Source organism: Solanum tuberosum, unplaced genomic scaffold, assembly GCF_000226075.1.
Source record: "Solanum tuberosum cultivar DM 1-3 516 R44 unplaced genomic scaffold, SolTub_3.0 scf00017, whole genome shotgun sequence".
Classification (NCBI taxonomy): Eukaryota; Viridiplantae; Streptophyta; class Magnoliopsida; order Solanales; family Solanaceae; genus Solanum; species Solanum tuberosum.
Window position 1 is genome coordinate 2,467,860 of NW_006238943.1, and position 19,319 is coordinate 2,487,178.

The window sequence follows — 19,319 nt, forward strand, 5'->3', positions numbered from 1 at the left end:
TTTTTTTTGATAACCGAGAAATCCGTCTGTGACCCGCCCTTTAGACCAATCACAGCCTTTTATTGGTATAGAAATCTTGTTTTAATGAGAGTAACATTTTTGGCTTATATTTCAGCGGATAAATGCAATCAACACACAATATCAAGAACAGCTAGTTGCCCTTCGCGCCCGGCAAGCTAATCACAGAGATGAAGTCCTTCGAAGGGAGTCTCATGCCAGAAAACAACAGTATGAGCAAGTTGCTTTGGAAAACTATCGACACAGCAACATGAGCGCTAACAATGCTCGTGGATATGTGGCAAACTCTCCAGCAGGGGAGCGACAAGTTGCCTATAACTCTCCAGCAGGAGAACGGCAAGCAGCCTATAATGCTGATAGTTATGATTCTTACAGGGAGAATGCTCGATATCTTGGCAACAGTGGAAGGGATCACGGATATGAACCTAGAGTACAATACCCAGGCGGTCGCGTCTATGAAACTGGTTCACGCTATTATTGAATAACTGCTTAGAATAGTATTGAATCTTTCTTTTAGTTTGCTTGGACTAGGTGGTCGCGTCTACGACACTGGTTCACGCTACTCGTCTTTATAGCTTTTATCAGATTGGATAAAAGAGTCACATATGTATTTTACTTTTTCTGAATGATTCATGATTTTGGCATGGACTGGTGAAGAAGTTTGATCTGTTACTGTTCCTAAAATTCTTGAATGATTTTATATTCGTTCGTCACACTACTGAATACCAAATGGCACTTGTTAATTAGGCTAATAGTTCATTCATCAACGTGTATGAAACATTCTCTCTAAAAAGGTAAGGTTTGTGTATACTCCACCTTCTCTAGATACTATTTTGTGGGACTATATTGAATATGTTGTTATACTCTCAAGTACATATTTCCTAAAGGTCTAATGAGAGTTTATCCCTTCTAAAGGTTGTACTGACTTCAGAATAACCAAAATAAATTTCATTTGACACTATTTTTGCAAGAATACCTTCTGGATATTTATTTATCTTGTCATAAAAATAGGTATGATTGCCATAATTACATAGATAAGCAGCAATTACCAGATGGCTTCAATGAAACATAGATAATTAGATAGTTGAGATTGATGGGAAGGGAAGTTGTAGAATATTTTATAATGTTCTTCAAGTTTTTTTGCAAGGATGGCCTCTATTTCGGAGTGGTCTTTAATTTTTGGCTTTGTTTCTCATTACATAATGAAATTTCATGAGTTAAAAGTACCCTTAACTTTTGCCTTGTCCGGCATAAGTTGCATAACATCTAATTCACAAGACATAAATGTTAGGCATAACTTTGTGAATTCTAAAACTGAACTTTTGCCTATTTATGTCGTGGGTTATGTACTGAACTTATGCCTCTAACAACATAACTTCTATTAGAATTACGTGACATAACTTGTGTTGCCTTGTAAGCATAACTTATGTTATATCATGATACAAAAATATAATTTTTATCCTTCAGGGTGGCCCAGTGGTTTGGGCTTGGGACTTCCATATTTAAGGTCTCAAGTTTGAAACCCCTTGCCAGCGAAAGCAAGGGGTTTGCCTTCTGGGTCGAGCTCGTCACACCAGGCTTGCCTAGTGCGGGTTACCTCATTTGCTTTGCGAGCTATTGCATAGGAGCGGGATTTTACCCTATGCGCACCCAAAGGGTAGCGGATGCGGGTTTCCCTTGTCATAAAAAAATATATAATCTTTTGCCTCGTGATTTTTTTCTTTCGGTTGTCGGGTAATTTTCTGCCACTTTTTTGTTACTTAAAGTGCTGAAAGCCAAAAATGAAAACATCAACACTACTTAAGTCTCTTCCAGGCTTTCAAAGGTTTATAACCAGCATTCAAGAATATAGATACAGATGCCACTTTGCATTGCAGAAAGAAATTTACATTTCTCTGGGAACAGAGGCTTCACCTTGGAAAGGGTTGCCACATCAAGTTTTCAACAATGAAGAGGTATTATAATACATACTGAATGCTCTCAAAGTCAAAAATACGCATCTTGTTTCCTTGGATTGGAGGTTTGAATGATACAACAAAATCTGGGATCATCTTTTCTTGTATGTCATGTTCCTGATATAAGAGCTTCAATATGTGTGTCAAAACCAAAACTTATCAGTGCCTTGCAAATCACATGCGCGCTGCTCACAGTCAAGCTTGCCCCACCGAGCATCAACCCGGTCACATGGAAATTTAGGCTTGCTCAAACTGTATAAAATTGTTGAAATTTGCTTCAGACATACAGTAATAAGATTATGTATCGGTTTTTAAAAGAGACAGAAGAACTAATCTGATAAAGATAAGTTTTTAAAGACCCATTAAAGAAAAAATTGGGAAGCTGATGAGAATGTCCCATATTGGACAGGAATAAGATCCTGGGACTCCTTTATGGATTGGGCAAACCTCCTCCCTTTGAGCTAGCTATTGGGGTTGAATTAGACCCAAGATTCATTTAACATGGTATCAGAGTCGGGCCATTGGATCTGATGTGGGGACCCTGGACCATGCGGCGATCATGAATATACCCCCAGTTCATGATTGTGAACGCCCCAGTCCGGTCTGTGTCTGGAGTGGGGGGTGGGGGGTGGGGTGATGTGCATGTCCCACATCAGCCAGGACAAGATCCCACATGATTTTATATGGCTTGGAGCGTTTGGGGTTGAGTCATGCAAGGTCCATTTAACAGTAGCAATTAACTAAAGTAGTTCTGTCACTGGATGAATACTCAACTCCAGAGAATCTTTCTATAATGAACATAAAGGGGATTAGACAAGTTCATTTATCAGCAGAGAGAAGTAAAGGTTATGATTGGTCGGGTTAAAAAAGGGGAAGTCGCAGTACCTTCTATTGACAACATTGTGCACGTGACATAACCATTGTGAAAATTCAGCTTGAGATCCAGCTTGTACAGGATTTGCTCTGTAAAGAACATGAGCAACAAAGTTCAATAACATACAGGAAGAAACTCATTAAGCTTTTTGAGCATTTTTATGGCAGCAGACTAATTGGTTTCTGCCCTTTAATGTCCACCATTGACTCAGTCGCTTGCAACTCATCTCTTTTTGCACTTGACTCTTTATGTACACAGCCACCACCACCACCAGCATACCCAGTGTAATCTCACAACGTGGGGTATGTGGAGGGTAGAATGTAAGCAGACCTGACAGGTACAGTTTCCGAAAGACTTCCAACACAGGTAACAGATACCACAGAACATACAAAAGAAAACAAACATAACAAGTACTAGAGGAAGCATCACATATCGTATAGAAAAAGGAGACAGTAAACATCAAAGTAAAATGATAACCAAAACACACGACACAATTGGTAGCCACATAAATCACAGGTGAAAACTGCTAATACTGCTGGTACTAAGGGAGAAACAGGTAGGGCGCCAAACTACCCCAAGCCTAACCCGTAGGACAGCGAAAGGTAAAGAAAATGATGGAAAAGGAATTTGTCACGTGTCAGCAAGAACTACGTTTTGGGAGTAAAAGGATAGTTTAATGGTATGATTTTTGTGGAGACAACAATAAAGAATACAATGAAAGTCAATCACCAAGTGAGCCATCACAAAAAATAATAATTTATAACTAAGTGGCAAATTGTCCATCACAGACTAGGACATATAAAGTTCGGCCATCGTGCACCTCAGTGTTAGGCACAAGACACCCACGTGTGTGCATCGATGTTCGCAAGCAGTAAACTCTGTAGTGCACTCAAAGGTGCTTTGCTTTGCCTTGCCTCGCCCCAAAGCACCATTGAGGCACGCCCCAACCACATTTTAAAAAATGCACCTAGCAAAGTCTACCACATGGGAATGTTAAGCCAATCCCATACCAAATAAGTTGAACAGTTTTAGAATTGGAAAAAGAACTGGACAATTCTGTAAAAAGAAAATATACCCCATCGCTATTGCTCTCGAGAAAGCTCATAAACTAGGTACCTTAGAACTTCTTTGAAGTGATCTGCACATTCGTTGCAAGGGTACATGCGAGATAATATTGCCATCTGCAGGCAAACAACAAAAGCAATCCTTTAGTTTCTAAAAAGCCTCAATATTTTCTCCAAACCTATGAGCAGAATCCTTATGTGATACGGACCTCAAGGTCATGAAGTATATAATGGAAGAACTTGCAATAAAATGGACGCATCGATGTGTAACACTTCCCATACTGACAGTCACCTTAATTTTGTCTCATTGCTTATGAAAAGCTCAAGAAAAGAACGGAATTTTGTTCCATATGAACTAGGGATAAGGGAAAACTATTCTACCCCTAGATAATCACTATTAGCAGATTTAGCCCTCAACTTTCTAAAGTAGCTCCGTTGACCTAATGTAATATCATCTTTCAAACACAATTTTGAGATCAAGAAAAAACAGTCATTTAGGGTGACTGAGCACCATACCAGTTCTTTCACATCCTTCCTTTGTTGTCTGGTTGGCTTGTCTGGATACTGGAAAAAAGGAACAAGTGAGCTCATGATCATAAAGGTCAACAGGTAAGAAATTTCAATGAGAAAAAAGTATTACTTTCGAGCACAAAAAGAAAAGAGAACTATGCGGATAAGGATTACCCTGAGGACCATTATTGTATAATTACACTTCCAAAAGACATTTTCTACAACCATGGTGTCCGTGCTTAAAAGACATTTTTATTAACCATCAAGAGCATCAGGTAGACTAAATATATAACAACACTGTAGGATAAAATAAAAACCAGACCATCAATTGTCAAAATAAAAGAATTAATGATCATGATCAAACAATTAGAGGGGTAATAAGTGGTTTCACTTCTCTTAACTATGGTATCGATAAAATTAATGAACATGTTTTATATCTAAATACTGTTCAACTGAAATCCCTTAACAACTTGGGCTAAAATTTCTCATTGCAAGGTTTTTAAAGCTGAGTAGAAAGAGAACTGCTGCTATAGAAAAGATGGATACTTGACCTGAGCTCCAAGTGTGTGAAGAAAAGTCCAAGTAGCTCTTCCAAGCTCTTCTTTAGTCACTGGGCTAGAACTTTTCTCCTGAGAAAGAAAGTTAGTTGATTAACAATTATGTTCACAACTATATGTTGAGATTTTCCGTTTTAATTAAAAGGAGTGACACAATTATTATAGCTTACTACATTAAAAAAATATGTGGTGTGAAAAACAAATGATTAACAACTGAAAACCAAGATATGCTGGGTTACAGTATCCTGGTGAATAATGAGCACCTAACGTCTCGATCTTCCAGAACAGTTGCATACCAAAGAGCTAGATGGATAAGAGATCTAGAGCAAATACCTAAGACTAATATTATTTGATGCATCAACTCCCATTTATACAATCTAAGATCAATTGTTGAACAAGATATTCCCAGTCTAAAACAACACCTCTCAACAAAAAAATCAACTGCTGCTAAACATAAATACTCCCCCTGCAGCACCAATGAAGTTGTTACAAATGAAAGAAGTAATAGCTCAAAGTAACCCAATTGCGACAATATATTCACTCCCCATCTTATACCAAGACTTCTTTAAGAAAGCAATTTAATCACTATGTAGTCTTTTCTTTGTTGGTGGTAATTGCAAAATCCTCCTGCATTGATATTATCAACTACGCCTCAATTCCCGAACATAGTTCAGACCAACTATATAAATTCTCTATATCCGTTCCGCTATATTCAAGCCAACTCCACTTTGACAATGTAGCACACATCCAAGTAGCATGTCGCAACAAATAGTATCCAGAGCAGAGGATAAATCACAGTTAGCTATTTTTATGCTTGCATCTACATACTGCGACACTGCTTTTTTATCCGGCGTTGGAACTGGCTATGCTCTTCATATAGGTAGAGTTCGAAACCCTTCATACATTTGATTCAAAACAACAACAACATACCCATTGTAATCCCACAAGTGGGGTATAGGGATGGTAGTATGTACGCAGAACTTACCTCTACCTTTGACACAAAAGAAACATTTTTTTCTTTTTCCTTAGTACTATCTGGTAAACACTTAGCCTCATCTAGCATATACTACTAGAGAGAACACTGACCCATAAGCAGGGGAGGGTCCGAACTCCGAACCCCCTACAGTGCCAAGTTACACTGTTCATACATGGTTAAAATCCTATTTTTTATGTATATATTAGAAATTGAACCACTTTTGGCTTCTTTGTGTGTTTACTTCTTTCATATTTTGAACCACCTTCTTGAAAATACTAACTCCTCCACTTCAAGGCACCATTGTCAATTCAGTTAAAATAGCTCAAAACCCATTTCGGCAATCAAACATATTTGAACAGTACAATTAAAAAGACACTCAGATTCTCTATGAGAACTTTCATCAAACACTTGTTGTGCATTATCTGCATACCTCCACAATAACACTAAAACCACAATACCAAACTACAAAAATAATAAAATAAAATTGAAGACCCTTAAAAATACCTTCTTGGGTGATTCAGAATGTTGAAGCAGCATAGTTGAAGCAAGTTGATTCTTGGAAGAAGATGAAGAAGTGAGCAAAGAGAAGGAATGGTGATCATCATTATTATTATGAGATGAATGAACTTTTGGGATTACACCTATGAATTGAGCAAGTTGGGTTTGTATAGAGTTCGATACTTTCTCGTATGTCTTGAACAGAAGCTGTAATGGATTTTCAGACATGGAGGAATTCTTTAACAAGAAAGACAATGTTTTCTCCACAAGTGTTTCACCTCTGTTTTTTTGTTTTTTTTTGTTTTATCCAATTCTTTCTAGAATTTGTGAAAATAAACCAAAAGTAAGAATTATCAAAATATTTGCTCTTTCGAAAACAACTTCTCTGTCTCCACGAGATAATGGTAAGGTTTTTATACCTCTATCTCTATATCCCACTTGTGAAATTTTACGAAATATGTTATTATTGTTGACTTGTTGTAAATATCATAAAATATCAGTGAATTTTGCGAGAATGATCAAATATATCTTGTAACTTTTATTTTAATAAGAACTCTAAAAAATAAATTTAAAATCGAATTTTCACTTCCCGTCGGCCATTTGTGTATGGCTATTAATAGATCATTCTTTTAACGATGATATATCAAATCTAAAAGCAAGTTGATGGATATATTTGGCTCTTTTCACCTAAAATAAAAAATATGTATTCATATGAACTTTTGCCAGATTAGAAAAGTTAGTTAGTCAAATGAGAATCGCATCTTTGGGGTCAAGTAGTTGCCCGGGGAAGGGCCGCACCTCAAGGAGGTTCAATGTAAGCCACTTATCCTAACGTAATCATCATTGTCTGATTACACGACTCGATCTCATAACCTATATAGGTCAGATAATTTTACAGTTGCTCTGGGAACCTCTTTAGTAGAGCAAATTGTGAATAGCTCGAGATTCTGCTAAGTTGTACTGTTGGAATAGGGAACACTTTAGTAGGGCATTTTTGGAGGATCCAACACATATGCAGCAGTATTTTAAAAGAATCCGAGAACACAGTAACCAATTCTTCATGAAGCAAAAGTTTCAAGGTAAGTTGGCATGGAAAATTTGTATTTTGCCAACCATATATTCTTACTTCTTACCAAATCAAGAACATTTTCAATCAGATCCTGAGCAGAGAAGGGAAATCAATCTCTAAAACAGAATCAACAACCCGTTTAGCATCGTGAAACTATTGATCAACGCACATAGTCATCTACTTATCGTTCTCAATTATGAACGATTGTAGCTAGAGCAGGGTACAAGTACATATATGTAATACATTAGAACTAATTGACTCAAAAGTATATGCATTGGAAAAACAGCAGAGTACAACATATCAAAATCGTGATAACAGTAAGCAAAAGGTAATGTAAGGAGACATTGTTACATTTTGCGGAATAAAAAATCGTTCAAATCTGTGTGCTCTCTATTTACAGTTACTGGAAAGAAAAAATTGCTAAAATACTATAGGGAAAAAGGATAGTCAAAGAACCTATTTAACTGTTTCCTTTGGAGAACTCAATTGGAAGTTGAAGAGTAGAGAAACACTAGTGAAATGGATCATGAATTTCTTGCAGAATCATCGAGCATCATTCCTTTCAGACTCTTAGCCAACCAGATAGCTGTCTCCCTTGGCGACACCTTGTCCTTACCGAATGGTTTAAGAACAACAGAGAGCTCTTCTAATCTGTTATTCTCCAGCAAGTCAGCCGATAATTCCAACAGCCCTTCAAGTGCCTCTGCTCTCTGCCTAAAAGATTTTACATCTAATATTTCCTTTACTGGTCGTTCGTCCTCCACAAGTGTTGCATTGGTCTTTGCTGGTTCCGAAGAATCTAATCTTGGACGTGAAGAGGTGGGACTGCCCTGGTTTCTTACATCCATTTCCTTATTATGGACACAATCGGATATATTGGATTTAACACTCACTGATCCAGAAGTAGACGATTTGGGAGCAATAGGAGAAGTTAGATTTCTATCAAGCTCATCTCTTACGACATTCATACGTTTTCCAACATCAACATTTCTCTCCACAGTGTCAATCACTGGTTGCTCAATACCCACTCGGAAACTACTGTGTCTTATGACATGTATGACATCATCAAAAGCTTGTTTGAGCTGAGAAGAAGCCGCTTTTTCAAGAATCACATTCTGTGGAACACTTACCTTGTCTGCCAAAAAATTATTTTGGCTGGCTGAAATAGGAGGGGTGGAAGGGGAGGCACTTTCAGTTGTCGAGGGAAAGAGTTCCTTGGTCAAGAACTTGTCATCACCATTGGCTTTTGAAGTAAGGTTAGAGTGGAGCAGATTGTTTTGGCTTGAGGAAACGAGTGGAGTAGTGGGAGAGACACTTGTTGTGGAGGATGACAACGTTGCCATAGACTTGTCAATACCGCAGGATGCTAAACTGGGGTTAGTCAGATGCAAAATATCAGTGGTAGAATCAGGCTTGCTTGTTGTGGAATCACCCTCACAAATAGCAATCTCTATCAAGTGTGGAGATGCAGTATCCGTAGCTACGTACGAATTTGATCTCTCATTGCAAGTACCAACGTCCAAACTTTGATGATTCTCCTCATGCTTTTCAATGGAGCCTGCTTCAGATATCTGGTTATCTTCATGGTTTCCCCTAGAACTATAAGCATTATATGAGTGTGATGATGTAGTAACTGAACACAAAGGTCTTGACCCTATGGTTTCAGTTTCACTAGCTTGTTCATGACTTCCAACCATTTGTTCGGCCAAATTAATAAAATGATTTGTTGAATCATCACAAAGTTCAAATCCTTGGATCGACACTGAAGAAGAAGCAGAATTGCTGCTCTCTGTTTGCATTCCTTTAAAAGCTCCTGATGAAACCTTTCGAGAATGCAGCATGCTGTTCTTTGTGGCATGTATTTGACAACCACCAGGAGAAGAACCAGGGATCCTTTCGGGGTCTTTCTTTGTGGCATGTATATGATAGCCATCAGGAAAAGTATCAAGAATCCTTTCGGGGTCATGCAACTTGTCATTTGGACCACACTCTACATCATCGTTCGCAGAATTCAAGGCATCATGACACACTGGCTGTAGCCTTCCAGTAAACGACGGTTGCTTAGTAAATTTAGGAGGTGTTCTCTGTCTGGGCCTTGTAGGTGATCTATCATGCACGACTTGTCTTATAGTGCCAGAGGGAGAGATTCCCCCGTTTCTTGGTTTATTCTTCGAGGTGGACTCAGTGGTAGGTAACTGCAAGGAAAAGGTAATTAAAATATAGATATTATCCAACTAATAGTCAAGCGCTAGTCAAGATAAGAGGATTAGGGACTTGATACCTGATTCTTCAAAGTAGGTGGTGTATGTGCATTAGATTTCGAGATAGGAGTAGGTGAACCTGGTTTTAGGACTTTCGGTGATGCTTCAATGTTAGCTTTGCTTGCACCAGTACCACTGACCTTTGTCTTGCCACCTCTCATGGGAGAACTATGTTCCCTCGTTTTTCCCTCTTTCAAAGCCAACATAATATTTTTTATAGTTGTGGGTTGCTTAGCTTCTGCATCACATTTTTTCTCGTCATGCAAAATGTTCCTAGAGTCATAGTCCTCTGTGTCGGCCCCATGATGTTCCTCACTAGAATAATGTTGCTCAAAGTCTTCATGATCAACAAAGGCAACATTCGTGTTAGTGCCTTTATGGTCATCATTGCAAGTCATTTCCTGCAAGTTCTCGCTCGACTTTAAACTATCTTTATCACTGCATGAACTGGTACTACTTTGGCTTTCTGCCATATTCTTTCCGGAGTCACGACCAGCAGTGAGAGGTTTTTCAGGAGAACTTAATGGAGGAGGACTAAAGGATGGTCGATACTGATCCACGTAAGGCTGCAAATATGGGTGCTTCAGGAGTTCCGATGCCTGAAAATATTGAGGTCAGACAATGGACATGACATTCCGACAAAAAAATTTAAATTGGTAAGCTTACAGTAGGTCGATGCTCGGGGCTCTTCCTCAGCATTCCTCTAATAACTGTTTTTCTGTGAAAACAATATCCAAATGAAACATAATGACAAACAAGTGCACCATCTCAAATAAGCATGTTACAGAAGAATAGAGCATTCATAATGTCAAGATTGAGGCTCGGATTTGTTGTCTGTTGAAAGTTGATAACTTGAACATGTAACATCTTCCAGAGGGATTATGAGTACACATGATTTCAAATTCTAGTATTTCGAAGTGTTTACATTTGCTTCAAAATGTTAAGAAATTGTCATGTGCCACGAAGAAGGAGAAGATAGACCATTAAGAACAACTTTTTGATAACCGAGAAATCCTCGAGGCTAGTGGTGTACGGTTCAGAATTCGGTGGATAATGGGGCCATTGCAGAACATTAACAGTTACAAGAAAGGAAAGAAGAAAAATTATCTTCTAAAACATGACTAAATATTCACACATAAATTATCAATTAAACACCTATGAGTAGAAGCTTTAGCACAAAGACAAATTATTCTCGCAAAACAAAGGCCTGACTTACAAGGACGGAGAATAACAAGGTGGCAATGGGCCAATGCATGATCTGTTTATTTTGCTTATCAGTCCTGCCATGTCCTGAATCATTATGAAGTGTATTATGAAGTGTCAAATTCAGTATAAGTAGCAATAGGTTCTCATTTTGAGGAAACAAACATACAATAAGTAGCATATATATGAAATTGCACTTATTTGCTCCCACAACCAAGACCCATAGCATCATTCAGCATTAACTATTTTCAAGATTATGCCACAGTAAATCATTGATCAATCACGCTGATAGCTTCAATAGTTCACTGAAATTTTGTCTAGTTCAGTGTTTAACTGGTTACTAATTCAATATATGTATAGTAGGCCTCCTTTGCCACAACATTAGTGGCACTCTTCTCAATTTTTGGGCGCACTCTCGCTTTAAGTAGCTAAAACCTCTAAAATTTTATCCTTTATCATCATGAATTATTCTTTTATTGTCATCACTTCAGTTTGATTTTATCTTAATGTTTTAGTTAGAGATAAGGGCTTAACTTATTAGGAGTCTAAACTGAGTTCTCTATATAAGTATATAAGGCAGTTTGCACTTTGATTTGACATCTACTCCCTCTATCCCTATTTATGTTGCACCGTTTGACTTGGCACAAAGTTTAAGAAAGAAAGCAAGACTTTTTGAAATTTGTTGTCTAAAATAAACCTTAGACATTTGTGTAGCTATAAATCATTTCATTAAGGGTAAACGGGGAATTTTAAAGTTAAAATTAACTTTAATTATAGAAAGACGACATTCTTTGCGGGACAGACTTAAAAGGAAGAACATCTCTTCAACAACATAGTTGGAATTTGGATTTACTTGTCACTTGAATTCACTAACTTACAAACGAAACCCCCCATCCCAAGGTCTCTATATATGCAGAGACAGTCATTTAAGCTTCTATTCGTAAATTAATCAATAGAGATAAAATATAAGGTCAGTTTCCCATTTCATTATGTATCCGAGGAATTGAAATGGAGATAATAGAAACAGCACAAAGTTTAAGAAAGAAAGCAAGACTTTTTGAAATTTGTTGTCTAAAATAAACCTTAGACATTTGTGTAGCTATAAATCATTTCATTAAGGGTAAACGGGGAATTTTAAAGTTAAAATTAACTTTAATTATAGAAAGACGACATTCTTTGCGGGACAGACTTAAAAGGAAGAACATCTCTTCAACAATATAGTTGGAATTTGGATTTGCTTGTCACTTGAATTCACTAACTTACAAACGAAACCCCCCATCCGAAGGTCTCTATATATGCAGAGACAGTCATTTAAGCTTCTATTTGTAAATTAATCAAAAGAGATAAAATATATGGTCAGTTTCCCATTTCATTATGTATCCAAGGAATTGAAATGGAGATGATAGAAACAAATTCAAGAAGCCTTACAAATGCTTTAAATGCAGGGCGGTGAGCAGCCATTTCATACATACAGCAGCCTGGTCAAGAAATGAATGGATTCAAGACACAGAAGAAGCCCACAATGACATGTATATATATCAAATAAACACGAGATTATTGCTACAATAAACCAGTGTCCTCAGAGTTGGGAAAGAAGATAACCTTATGAAATGAAAGGTGTGGTAACAGATGACATACATAGGTGAGAGGTTCATATCTTCCAAAAGTTATTGGAAATGAATGTCTACAGAAAACTCCAATACAATTTGGCACCACATTCAAAGTAAGATATAAATGCACTTGAACCAGAATGGAGTAAAGGAGTTACATACCTAAGGACCAAATATCTGATTTAAAACCGTATGGAATATCCGTAAGAAGTTCTGGGCACATGTAATTGGGAGTTCCAACTACCTGGAATATAAAATAACACTATTAGCTTACTGAAACATCTCTTCCACTAGAAGTTTTAGCTTATTTAGTTCCATTAAGTGATATCTTCCATTATTTCTTGTTATTTTTTCTTTAGCCTAGCGGGTGGGGACGGGGGAGGGGATGTAGGCTAGGTCATCCTGAATGTAACACTCCTGAGTGTTCGCATCCTTGGTTTCTGTTTTCTCTATGGCTTGGCTAAGTGGGAAAATATTTAGAAACTAAATGCCAGGTTTTATTTAGGCAAAATATAGTTCAGATTGTGCTTAATCATCATGCAAGTTCGTACTGTTGCCCATATCTGATCCAAAATGACACATGTTGGACACAGAGCACATCATCAATAAAATGGATCGGGGTGGAGAAATTCAAAAGAGGTAGAAATAAGATACTGAACTATGATTTCTGAAATGTATCTATGCCAGTAATAAACAATATAAGACATGAACCATGCATGTCTCTAGGTCTGCCTTCTGTTAGACTAACTTTTACAATGTAAATAATTAACCAAATGAATTAAACACCAACTTGATTTACCCGTGCCATGCTGTATCCTACATTTCATTTTAAGAATGTAGAAACTAATTTGAGCTACGTAGGTTAGGTGAAAATAACAAAGAAAAGCATCGGGTATCAGATACATACTGAAGAAGCCAAGTCATCAGCCTTCAACGTTTTCGCAAGGCCAAAATCCCCTGGAGAAAAAAGTAAAAGGGAAAAAAATATGTAGGCCTACATCAGAAAAATCGACTGTATCTATCTTCACTTCAATAAAAGAACAAAAGCATTGGTAGTTACCAAGGCGAACATTGTGTTCCTTGGTCAGAAAGATGTTTGAGCACTGCCACAGAAAGGTGCAGAAATCACCTCAGAAAATAGATTGGAGAGCAAAAAAAATTAAAAAATGATATTAACAGATAATAAGATACGCACTTTAAGGTCACGGTGCAGTACAAAGTTTGAATGCAGATATTCCACTGCCAACAAAATTTGAGTGAACCACTTCAGAAGTTTCTGCATTATGAACATCTCTGAAGGATTAGACACCCGAAAATGGCAACTAACTGAAGTTTATATTAGAGCAATAATACATTACCCCAACGAATTGAACAAATTAACTCGTAAATTAGCTATAAACTTGTTTTCCCGTGTCCGTAGTGTACAATTAACATGTCCCAGAAAAATGATAAAACGAAAATACATTGTCAACATACCTCTTCTGGAAAATATTGCCCATTTGCTTTTTTCATCAGTTCAGCCCTATCAAATGCATTGTTAAACTTAAGTTTAGCAGTTAAATTAATGAAAAATGAGAAGTTATGTAGAGACTTACATATCACCACCTTCGCAATAGCCGGTAACAATGCAAACATAGCAGCCCTACAGTACGATTGACATGAGAGTAAAATAATCACCAATTTTCAAGGATATTATAGTCAACTCAGCACTTGAAACAAATCAGGCTTCTCACCTTCTCTACCCATGCTTCCTTGAACTCAACAATATATGGATGTTGAAGACGAGCGATCAGTGCCATCTGCACATCCAAGTTGCAAGAAAATACATGTCAAGAATTTTGAATAGCTATGCATTTACATAAATTTACATAGAGAAGAGTCTCATGCACCAAATAAACAATGAGAGCCAAGATGAGAACATATTGAGATGAAAATTGTACATGATAGAGACAAAATGGAGCACAACTAGAAAACATAAGAATTTAGCCACATTTACTTCTTGAAGTTTCACTTATATAAGTTCCCAGTATAGAGTGAATCAAAGATGTATAATCTTTATCAAGTGATATGAAAACACTCTCAAGGGACAACAAGAGCTAGTCAAGAAATCGGGTAAAATCAGAATCGGCAAAAAGATAAAATTCAACTCTGAAACCAAAAGAAACTAGATAAAGGGATTCCAAGAGCATCCCTGGTCCCAAATAGAAGTGAACTTCAAACTCAATAGTTGATGAACATAAACTATTCACGACAAAAAAGCCATCATATTCAAACTTTTAAGCTAAAGAAAATATTTTTAATTTCCAGTACACTCTGCCTGAAATATACTATTCAGGAGAAAAAGCCATCATACTCAATGATTTAAGCTAAAGACAATCTTCTCTTCTTCCAGCACCAAAATTTCTGTATCCTTATTTAATGGCCTGTTTGGTTCCAAATCTGCTTATTTTGAAATGTGTCTTTTGTCAGAGGTGCTTTCCAAAAAAGTACATCGGAGAGTAGCAGTTTGTATTTGGCTAATCAATTTGTAAAACACTTTGCTAATATTAGAGCAACAATTTGTGCTTGGCCAAGGTCAAAGAAGTGCTTCTGGACCAAAACTACTTTCTTCAGTTTCTGAAATACAGCTCCCGCTACTACTCAAAAATGCAGTTTTTTCCTAAAAGCTCGGCCAAACAGCTCAACTCTATAAAATAAACACTTTTGACTTCCCCAAAAACATGGCAAAACAGGCTATTAGTAACTCTTGATGCACAAAATGCAAAAACCACAACCAAATAAAATTGAGAAACAACACAATGTACTACCTCTTGATGAGCAGATCTCCTGCAACGTTCAGTTTGTCGAGCTAATCGAATCTTCTTGAGCACATACCTATTAATTCAACAAACCCCACAAAGAAACAAAATCAATAATACATCAAATTCAAATCTTATAAGCATTTTCAAGAAAAAACCAAACTTTTTAATTACTTCTTTCTTTCTTGCTTGTGATTAACTAAAATAGCAGCACCAAATGCTCCACGCCCAATCTGTTCCATGATCTCATAATGTTCCATTCTTGACTCCATTACTAAAATCCTAAACTAAACACTTGAATAAATCCAAAAAAAATATGCCAAGAACTCACGAAAATCAGTCACACTATTTTCTTCATCAGTCAAAACAACTAAAAATTTAATCTTTTTTAGATCAATCCCAAAGAAAAGAAGAAAAGTTTGATACCCTTTAACACAAAACACATAAAGATTGGTTTTTTATTCAAAACTTTGACACCCATAAACACAAAACACATAAAGATTGCATTGTTATTCAAGACTTAGATACCCATAAACACAAAACACATAAAGATAGCATTTTTATTCAAGAATGGTAAGATTGAACTCAAAATAGGCTTTTGGGTATTTGAGAAATCAAATGTAGAAGAACACTTTTTTGGGTGAAAAAAAGAAAAAGGGGTGGATCTTCTTAGAGTGAGTGATGTATTGCTCCTCTTTTTTTTTTTAAAAAAAAAAAAAAATTAAAAATCTATATTATTATTATTAGTAGTACTTTAGTATTTTGCTTCTTTATTGTTGAAGAAAAGGGGTTGATCTGAAGAAACAGTTGTCACAGTTCTCAGCTCTGATGAATGCATATGTGGAGTAGAAGAGCATCTATGAATTATTTTTAATTAATAATTGATATTCAGGCAATTCCATATTTCCAATAATATGTGATTCACTAGATTTCTTTTTTAGTTTATACTAGGTAATTTACCCGTGCTTCGCATGGTCATAAATAATAATTGCATTGAACTTGCAAATAACCTTTACTAATATCCATACATTAAAAATAATTAAAAAAATAGATTCTCAAAAAAAATATTAGCAATATTCCAACATGAATTTGATTATTTATCATTATCACATAACTCAAGAACCTCTAATGAATGAATTATTCAAGAAATAATAAATCATTGGTTCTTTAATCAGCATTAAAAGGAAAATAAAGAAGAAAATAAGAATATATACAAAGGTGTTTTGTAAGAAAAAAAACACATTTAAGTTGCATAGATTATACAAGTATGATATATGTCTCAAAGAAAAATTCAAAAATTTGTTAACAGATTCAAAAGAAGAAATTACGCTTGAACATGAAAGCAATTATAACTTTTGAACTTGCATAATAAATTTCTTCAATTGATAAGTGAGAAACTTCATATCTATGTTAAAATAGATGATATGTAAGCTTATATATAGTACTTTTAAGTTATAGAATTTTATATAGAATATCAAAACATGAATTCTTGGAACCGATTATAATAATTGTTTTCTGCACAATGAATATATCTACTATACGTGTATATGTTTAGTATAACTGGAGAAAATAACTTTGCAAAAACATAAATAACATAGTTTAAAACATGTACTCAAAAACAACAATTAACATCATAAGCATAAATTAATGCTGTAAAAAAATACCAGGATATGTAAAAATAGAATGAAATAGAAAGGAAAAAATTGAGTCCACTGAATGCACAGTGTCCCCTTAAGAAAATTATTCCCCTCTAATACCTGAGGTTTAAAGAATTAGATCCTCTTAGGATGGAACGATTTTTATTCACCAACGTATTGATACAAAAAACAATGGTGTCAGTAAGCCACTCAACATGAGCAAAGTACACGAATATTTAATTGTGCAGAAGAAGAAGAAGAAGTTCAGAATTTTCGTGTTTTAAAATGAGAGGAAATCCCTCTATTTATAGACAACAAAGGGTAGTGTAAACAAATGTTTATTGTGTCTTATCAGAAAGGTCACAACTCTTTGGAAAAGTCACAACCCTTCAGAAATGTCACAACCTTTCATAAACGTCACAATCTTTCATAAAAGTCGCAACTCTTCATAAAAGTCACAACTCTTCATAAAAGTCACAATTTTTCATGAAAACGGAAGGCTAGTTTTGAAAATAAATAAATTAAAAGGGAATCATGATCTATGGTGACGCCACATAGGCGGGTATAAGGTTCTATATATATATATATAAAATATATGATATATGATGATCAGAAAGAATAATATTTTTTATATTTAGAAATAATTTATGTTTAAACTTTTTATTTTATAAGATGGTTATCACAATTCTTGCCATTTCATAATATTGTGCTATATTATGTTATATTATTTTAATTAGTATAATATTTAGATAGATTGTATCGGATCTCATTATTTCATAATATCCTACATTAATAATCTCAAAAATAATTTTTGTAGTATTTTTTTTATAAAAAAAAGAAGATATGAGGTAGATGAAAATAATAAGGAAGTTCAAAGAATTAAATATTATAATTAATAAAATTAAATAACAATCAAAGTAAATACTATAATTAAAATAATAATAATAATAAGAAGAATATAATATAATAGGTAACAACTAACAAAAGTCCAAACAAGTTGTTAAATGATGTAATTTATAATGACATAAATATTCATAAATTATTTTAAATTACGTTTCTTTTTTTAAAATCTTCTTTTTTAAACTCAACTCTACATTACATAAATTTAGATAAAGAAAATAGTAATAATAAAGTAAAATGTTCTAAGTAATAATTAAAGTTTTTGAAAGATTTAGTTTATTAGTTTAATCATGATTAGGGTGGTAGGTTTAGTTGCAAATAAACCAGTACAACTTCCAACTATGTTTCTCTCTCTCTCTACTTTCTCTCTCACACATACATATAGTTAAACTATTTGTGCCAAAATGAATTTTTTTTTTGTTATTTTTGCAACTTATAAATTTGTATCTGGTGATTAATAATGAAAAAATTGTTATATAATGATTAATAATTAAATTTTTTGTTGTAGATTAGTTTAGAAAGAATTGTGAGTTTTAAATTTTAAGAGCATTTTATCCTTTCTAAAATGAGAATTTTTAGTTCGAATCTAGATCAATTATTCGAGTCATAGATTGATTCATGAACACTGAATAAAATGTATTTTTTAAAAATATTTTTATCTTTAAATAGTTCAATTTATATATTACTATCGTACCCATTATTATTCTACATTATATCTCTTATATATAAAATGAAAAATGATTTTTTCTAACTTAACGTGAATATTATATAAGGGACATAAAAGAACCTTTAAAATTGTATACTATTATAAATTGATATTCTAATAATTGGCTTTAACGTAATCTTATGAATCAAAAATAACTTTTTTTCTATTTTTAGGAGGTAGAAATATGATCTGGATTAGTGCTAGACCCAATTTTTTTTGATGAATTGTGTGTTTACGACTTTTTAATAAAAAGTATGCATCAGACTATTCAACGCTTAAAATGACTTTCTTCCTAATCTACATATAATTTACCTTTTTAAAACCTTACCTATATATAATTTACCTTTCTCGGACCTTATATATAAATTATACTAAATTTATTATTGTTGTAACGTATCTTTTGAAATTGAAGCATTCATTATAAACTTATTGAGTACAATTATAGTTGACTAATAAACTGAGTTACTCAAATTATTTATAGGGTAATGCTAAAGGGTCAGAAAATTTGGTTAGAATTTGGCCAGAAAATAAAAAAAGCCTATAGTATTCTTTTTATTTAAAGTCAAACTGATTTGTTTTCCATTTTTTAATTAAAATGTATTAAAGTTAAAAGGGTAAAAATAATTAAAAAGATAAAATAACATATTTTTTTAATTTTCTGGCCAAAAGGATTTTTCTATTAT

At 34.7% G+C, this 19,319-nt stretch overlaps 3 protein-coding genes across 3 annotated transcripts in view; 1 reads left to right on the forward strand and 2 right to left on the reverse strand.

Annotated features, from left to right (window-relative positions):
• Positions 1-718, forward strand: part of LOC102581583 (probable serine/threonine-protein kinase DDB_G0280133) — a 7,144-nt gene extending 6,426 nt beyond the window's left edge. Inside the window, exon 3 of the mRNA XM_006340268.2 lies at positions 116-718. Within this exon, the coding sequence (XP_006340330.1) occupies positions 116-499 (384 nt within the window). The 3' untranslated portion in view covers positions 500-718. The remainder of the gene's footprint in view (positions 1-115) is intronic.
• Positions 719-1,800: 1,082 nt separating this feature from the next.
• LOC102581915 (FAD-linked sulfhydryl oxidase ERV1) lies at positions 1,801-6,807 on the reverse strand. Its single transcript, XM_006340269.2, has 6 exons — positions 6,459-6,807; positions 4,973-5,050; positions 4,428-4,475; positions 3,964-4,028; positions 2,859-2,936; positions 1,801-2,225 (listed from the first exon to the last, which is right to left on the reverse strand). The coding sequence occupies exons 1-6, from the start codon at positions 6,678-6,680 to the stop codon at positions 2,117-2,119; spliced, it is 600 nt and encodes a 199-aa protein (XP_006340331.1). The 5' UTR covers positions 6,681-6,807; the 3' UTR covers positions 1,801-2,116.
• Positions 6,808-7,789: 982 nt separating this feature from the next.
• On the reverse strand, positions 7,790-16,257 carry LOC102594820 (serine/threonine-protein kinase Nek5-like). Its single transcript, XM_015302999.1, has 14 exons — positions 15,568-16,257; positions 15,403-15,469; positions 14,329-14,394; positions 14,191-14,237; positions 14,072-14,117; positions 13,791-13,871; positions 13,656-13,698; positions 13,503-13,552; positions 12,758-12,839; positions 12,414-12,463; positions 10,999-11,072; positions 10,449-10,500; positions 9,803-10,381; positions 7,790-9,716 (listed from the first exon to the last, which is right to left on the reverse strand). Exons 1-14 carry the CDS (start codon positions 15,663-15,665, stop codon positions 8,046-8,048), a joined length of 3,006 nt encoding a protein of 1,001 aa, XP_015158485.1. The 5' UTR covers positions 15,666-16,257; the 3' UTR covers positions 7,790-8,045.
• Positions 16,258-19,319: the final 3,062 nt, after the last annotated feature.

Excerpts from the sequence above, each read along its gene's own strand:
- LOC102594820 (XM_015302999.1), bottom strand. The coding sequence starts at position 15,665 with ATGGAGTCAAGAATGGAACATTATGAGATCATGGAACAGATTGGGCGT. Across the intron at positions 12,840-13,502 it reads CTGATGACTTGGCTTCTTCA|GTAGTTGGAACTCCCAATTA; the intron begins GTATGTATCTGA and ends TTTATATTCCAG. Across the intron at positions 9,717-9,802 it reads CACCTACTTTGAAGAATCAG|TTACCTACCACTGAGTCCAC; the intron begins GTATCAAGTCCC and ends TTTTCCTTGCAG.
- LOC102581915 (XM_006340269.2), bottom strand. The coding sequence starts at position 6,680 with ATGTCTGAAAATCCATTACAGCTTCTGTTCAAGACATACGAGAAAGTA. Across the intron at positions 5,051-6,458 it reads ATTCTGAATCACCCAAGAAG|GAGAAAAGTTCTAGCCCAGT; the intron begins GTATTTTTAAGG and ends TTTCTTTCTCAG. Across the intron at positions 2,937-3,963 it reads CACTTCAAAGAAGTTCTAAG|AGCAAATCCTGTACAAGCTG; the intron begins GTACCTAGTTTA and ends TGTTCTTTACAG.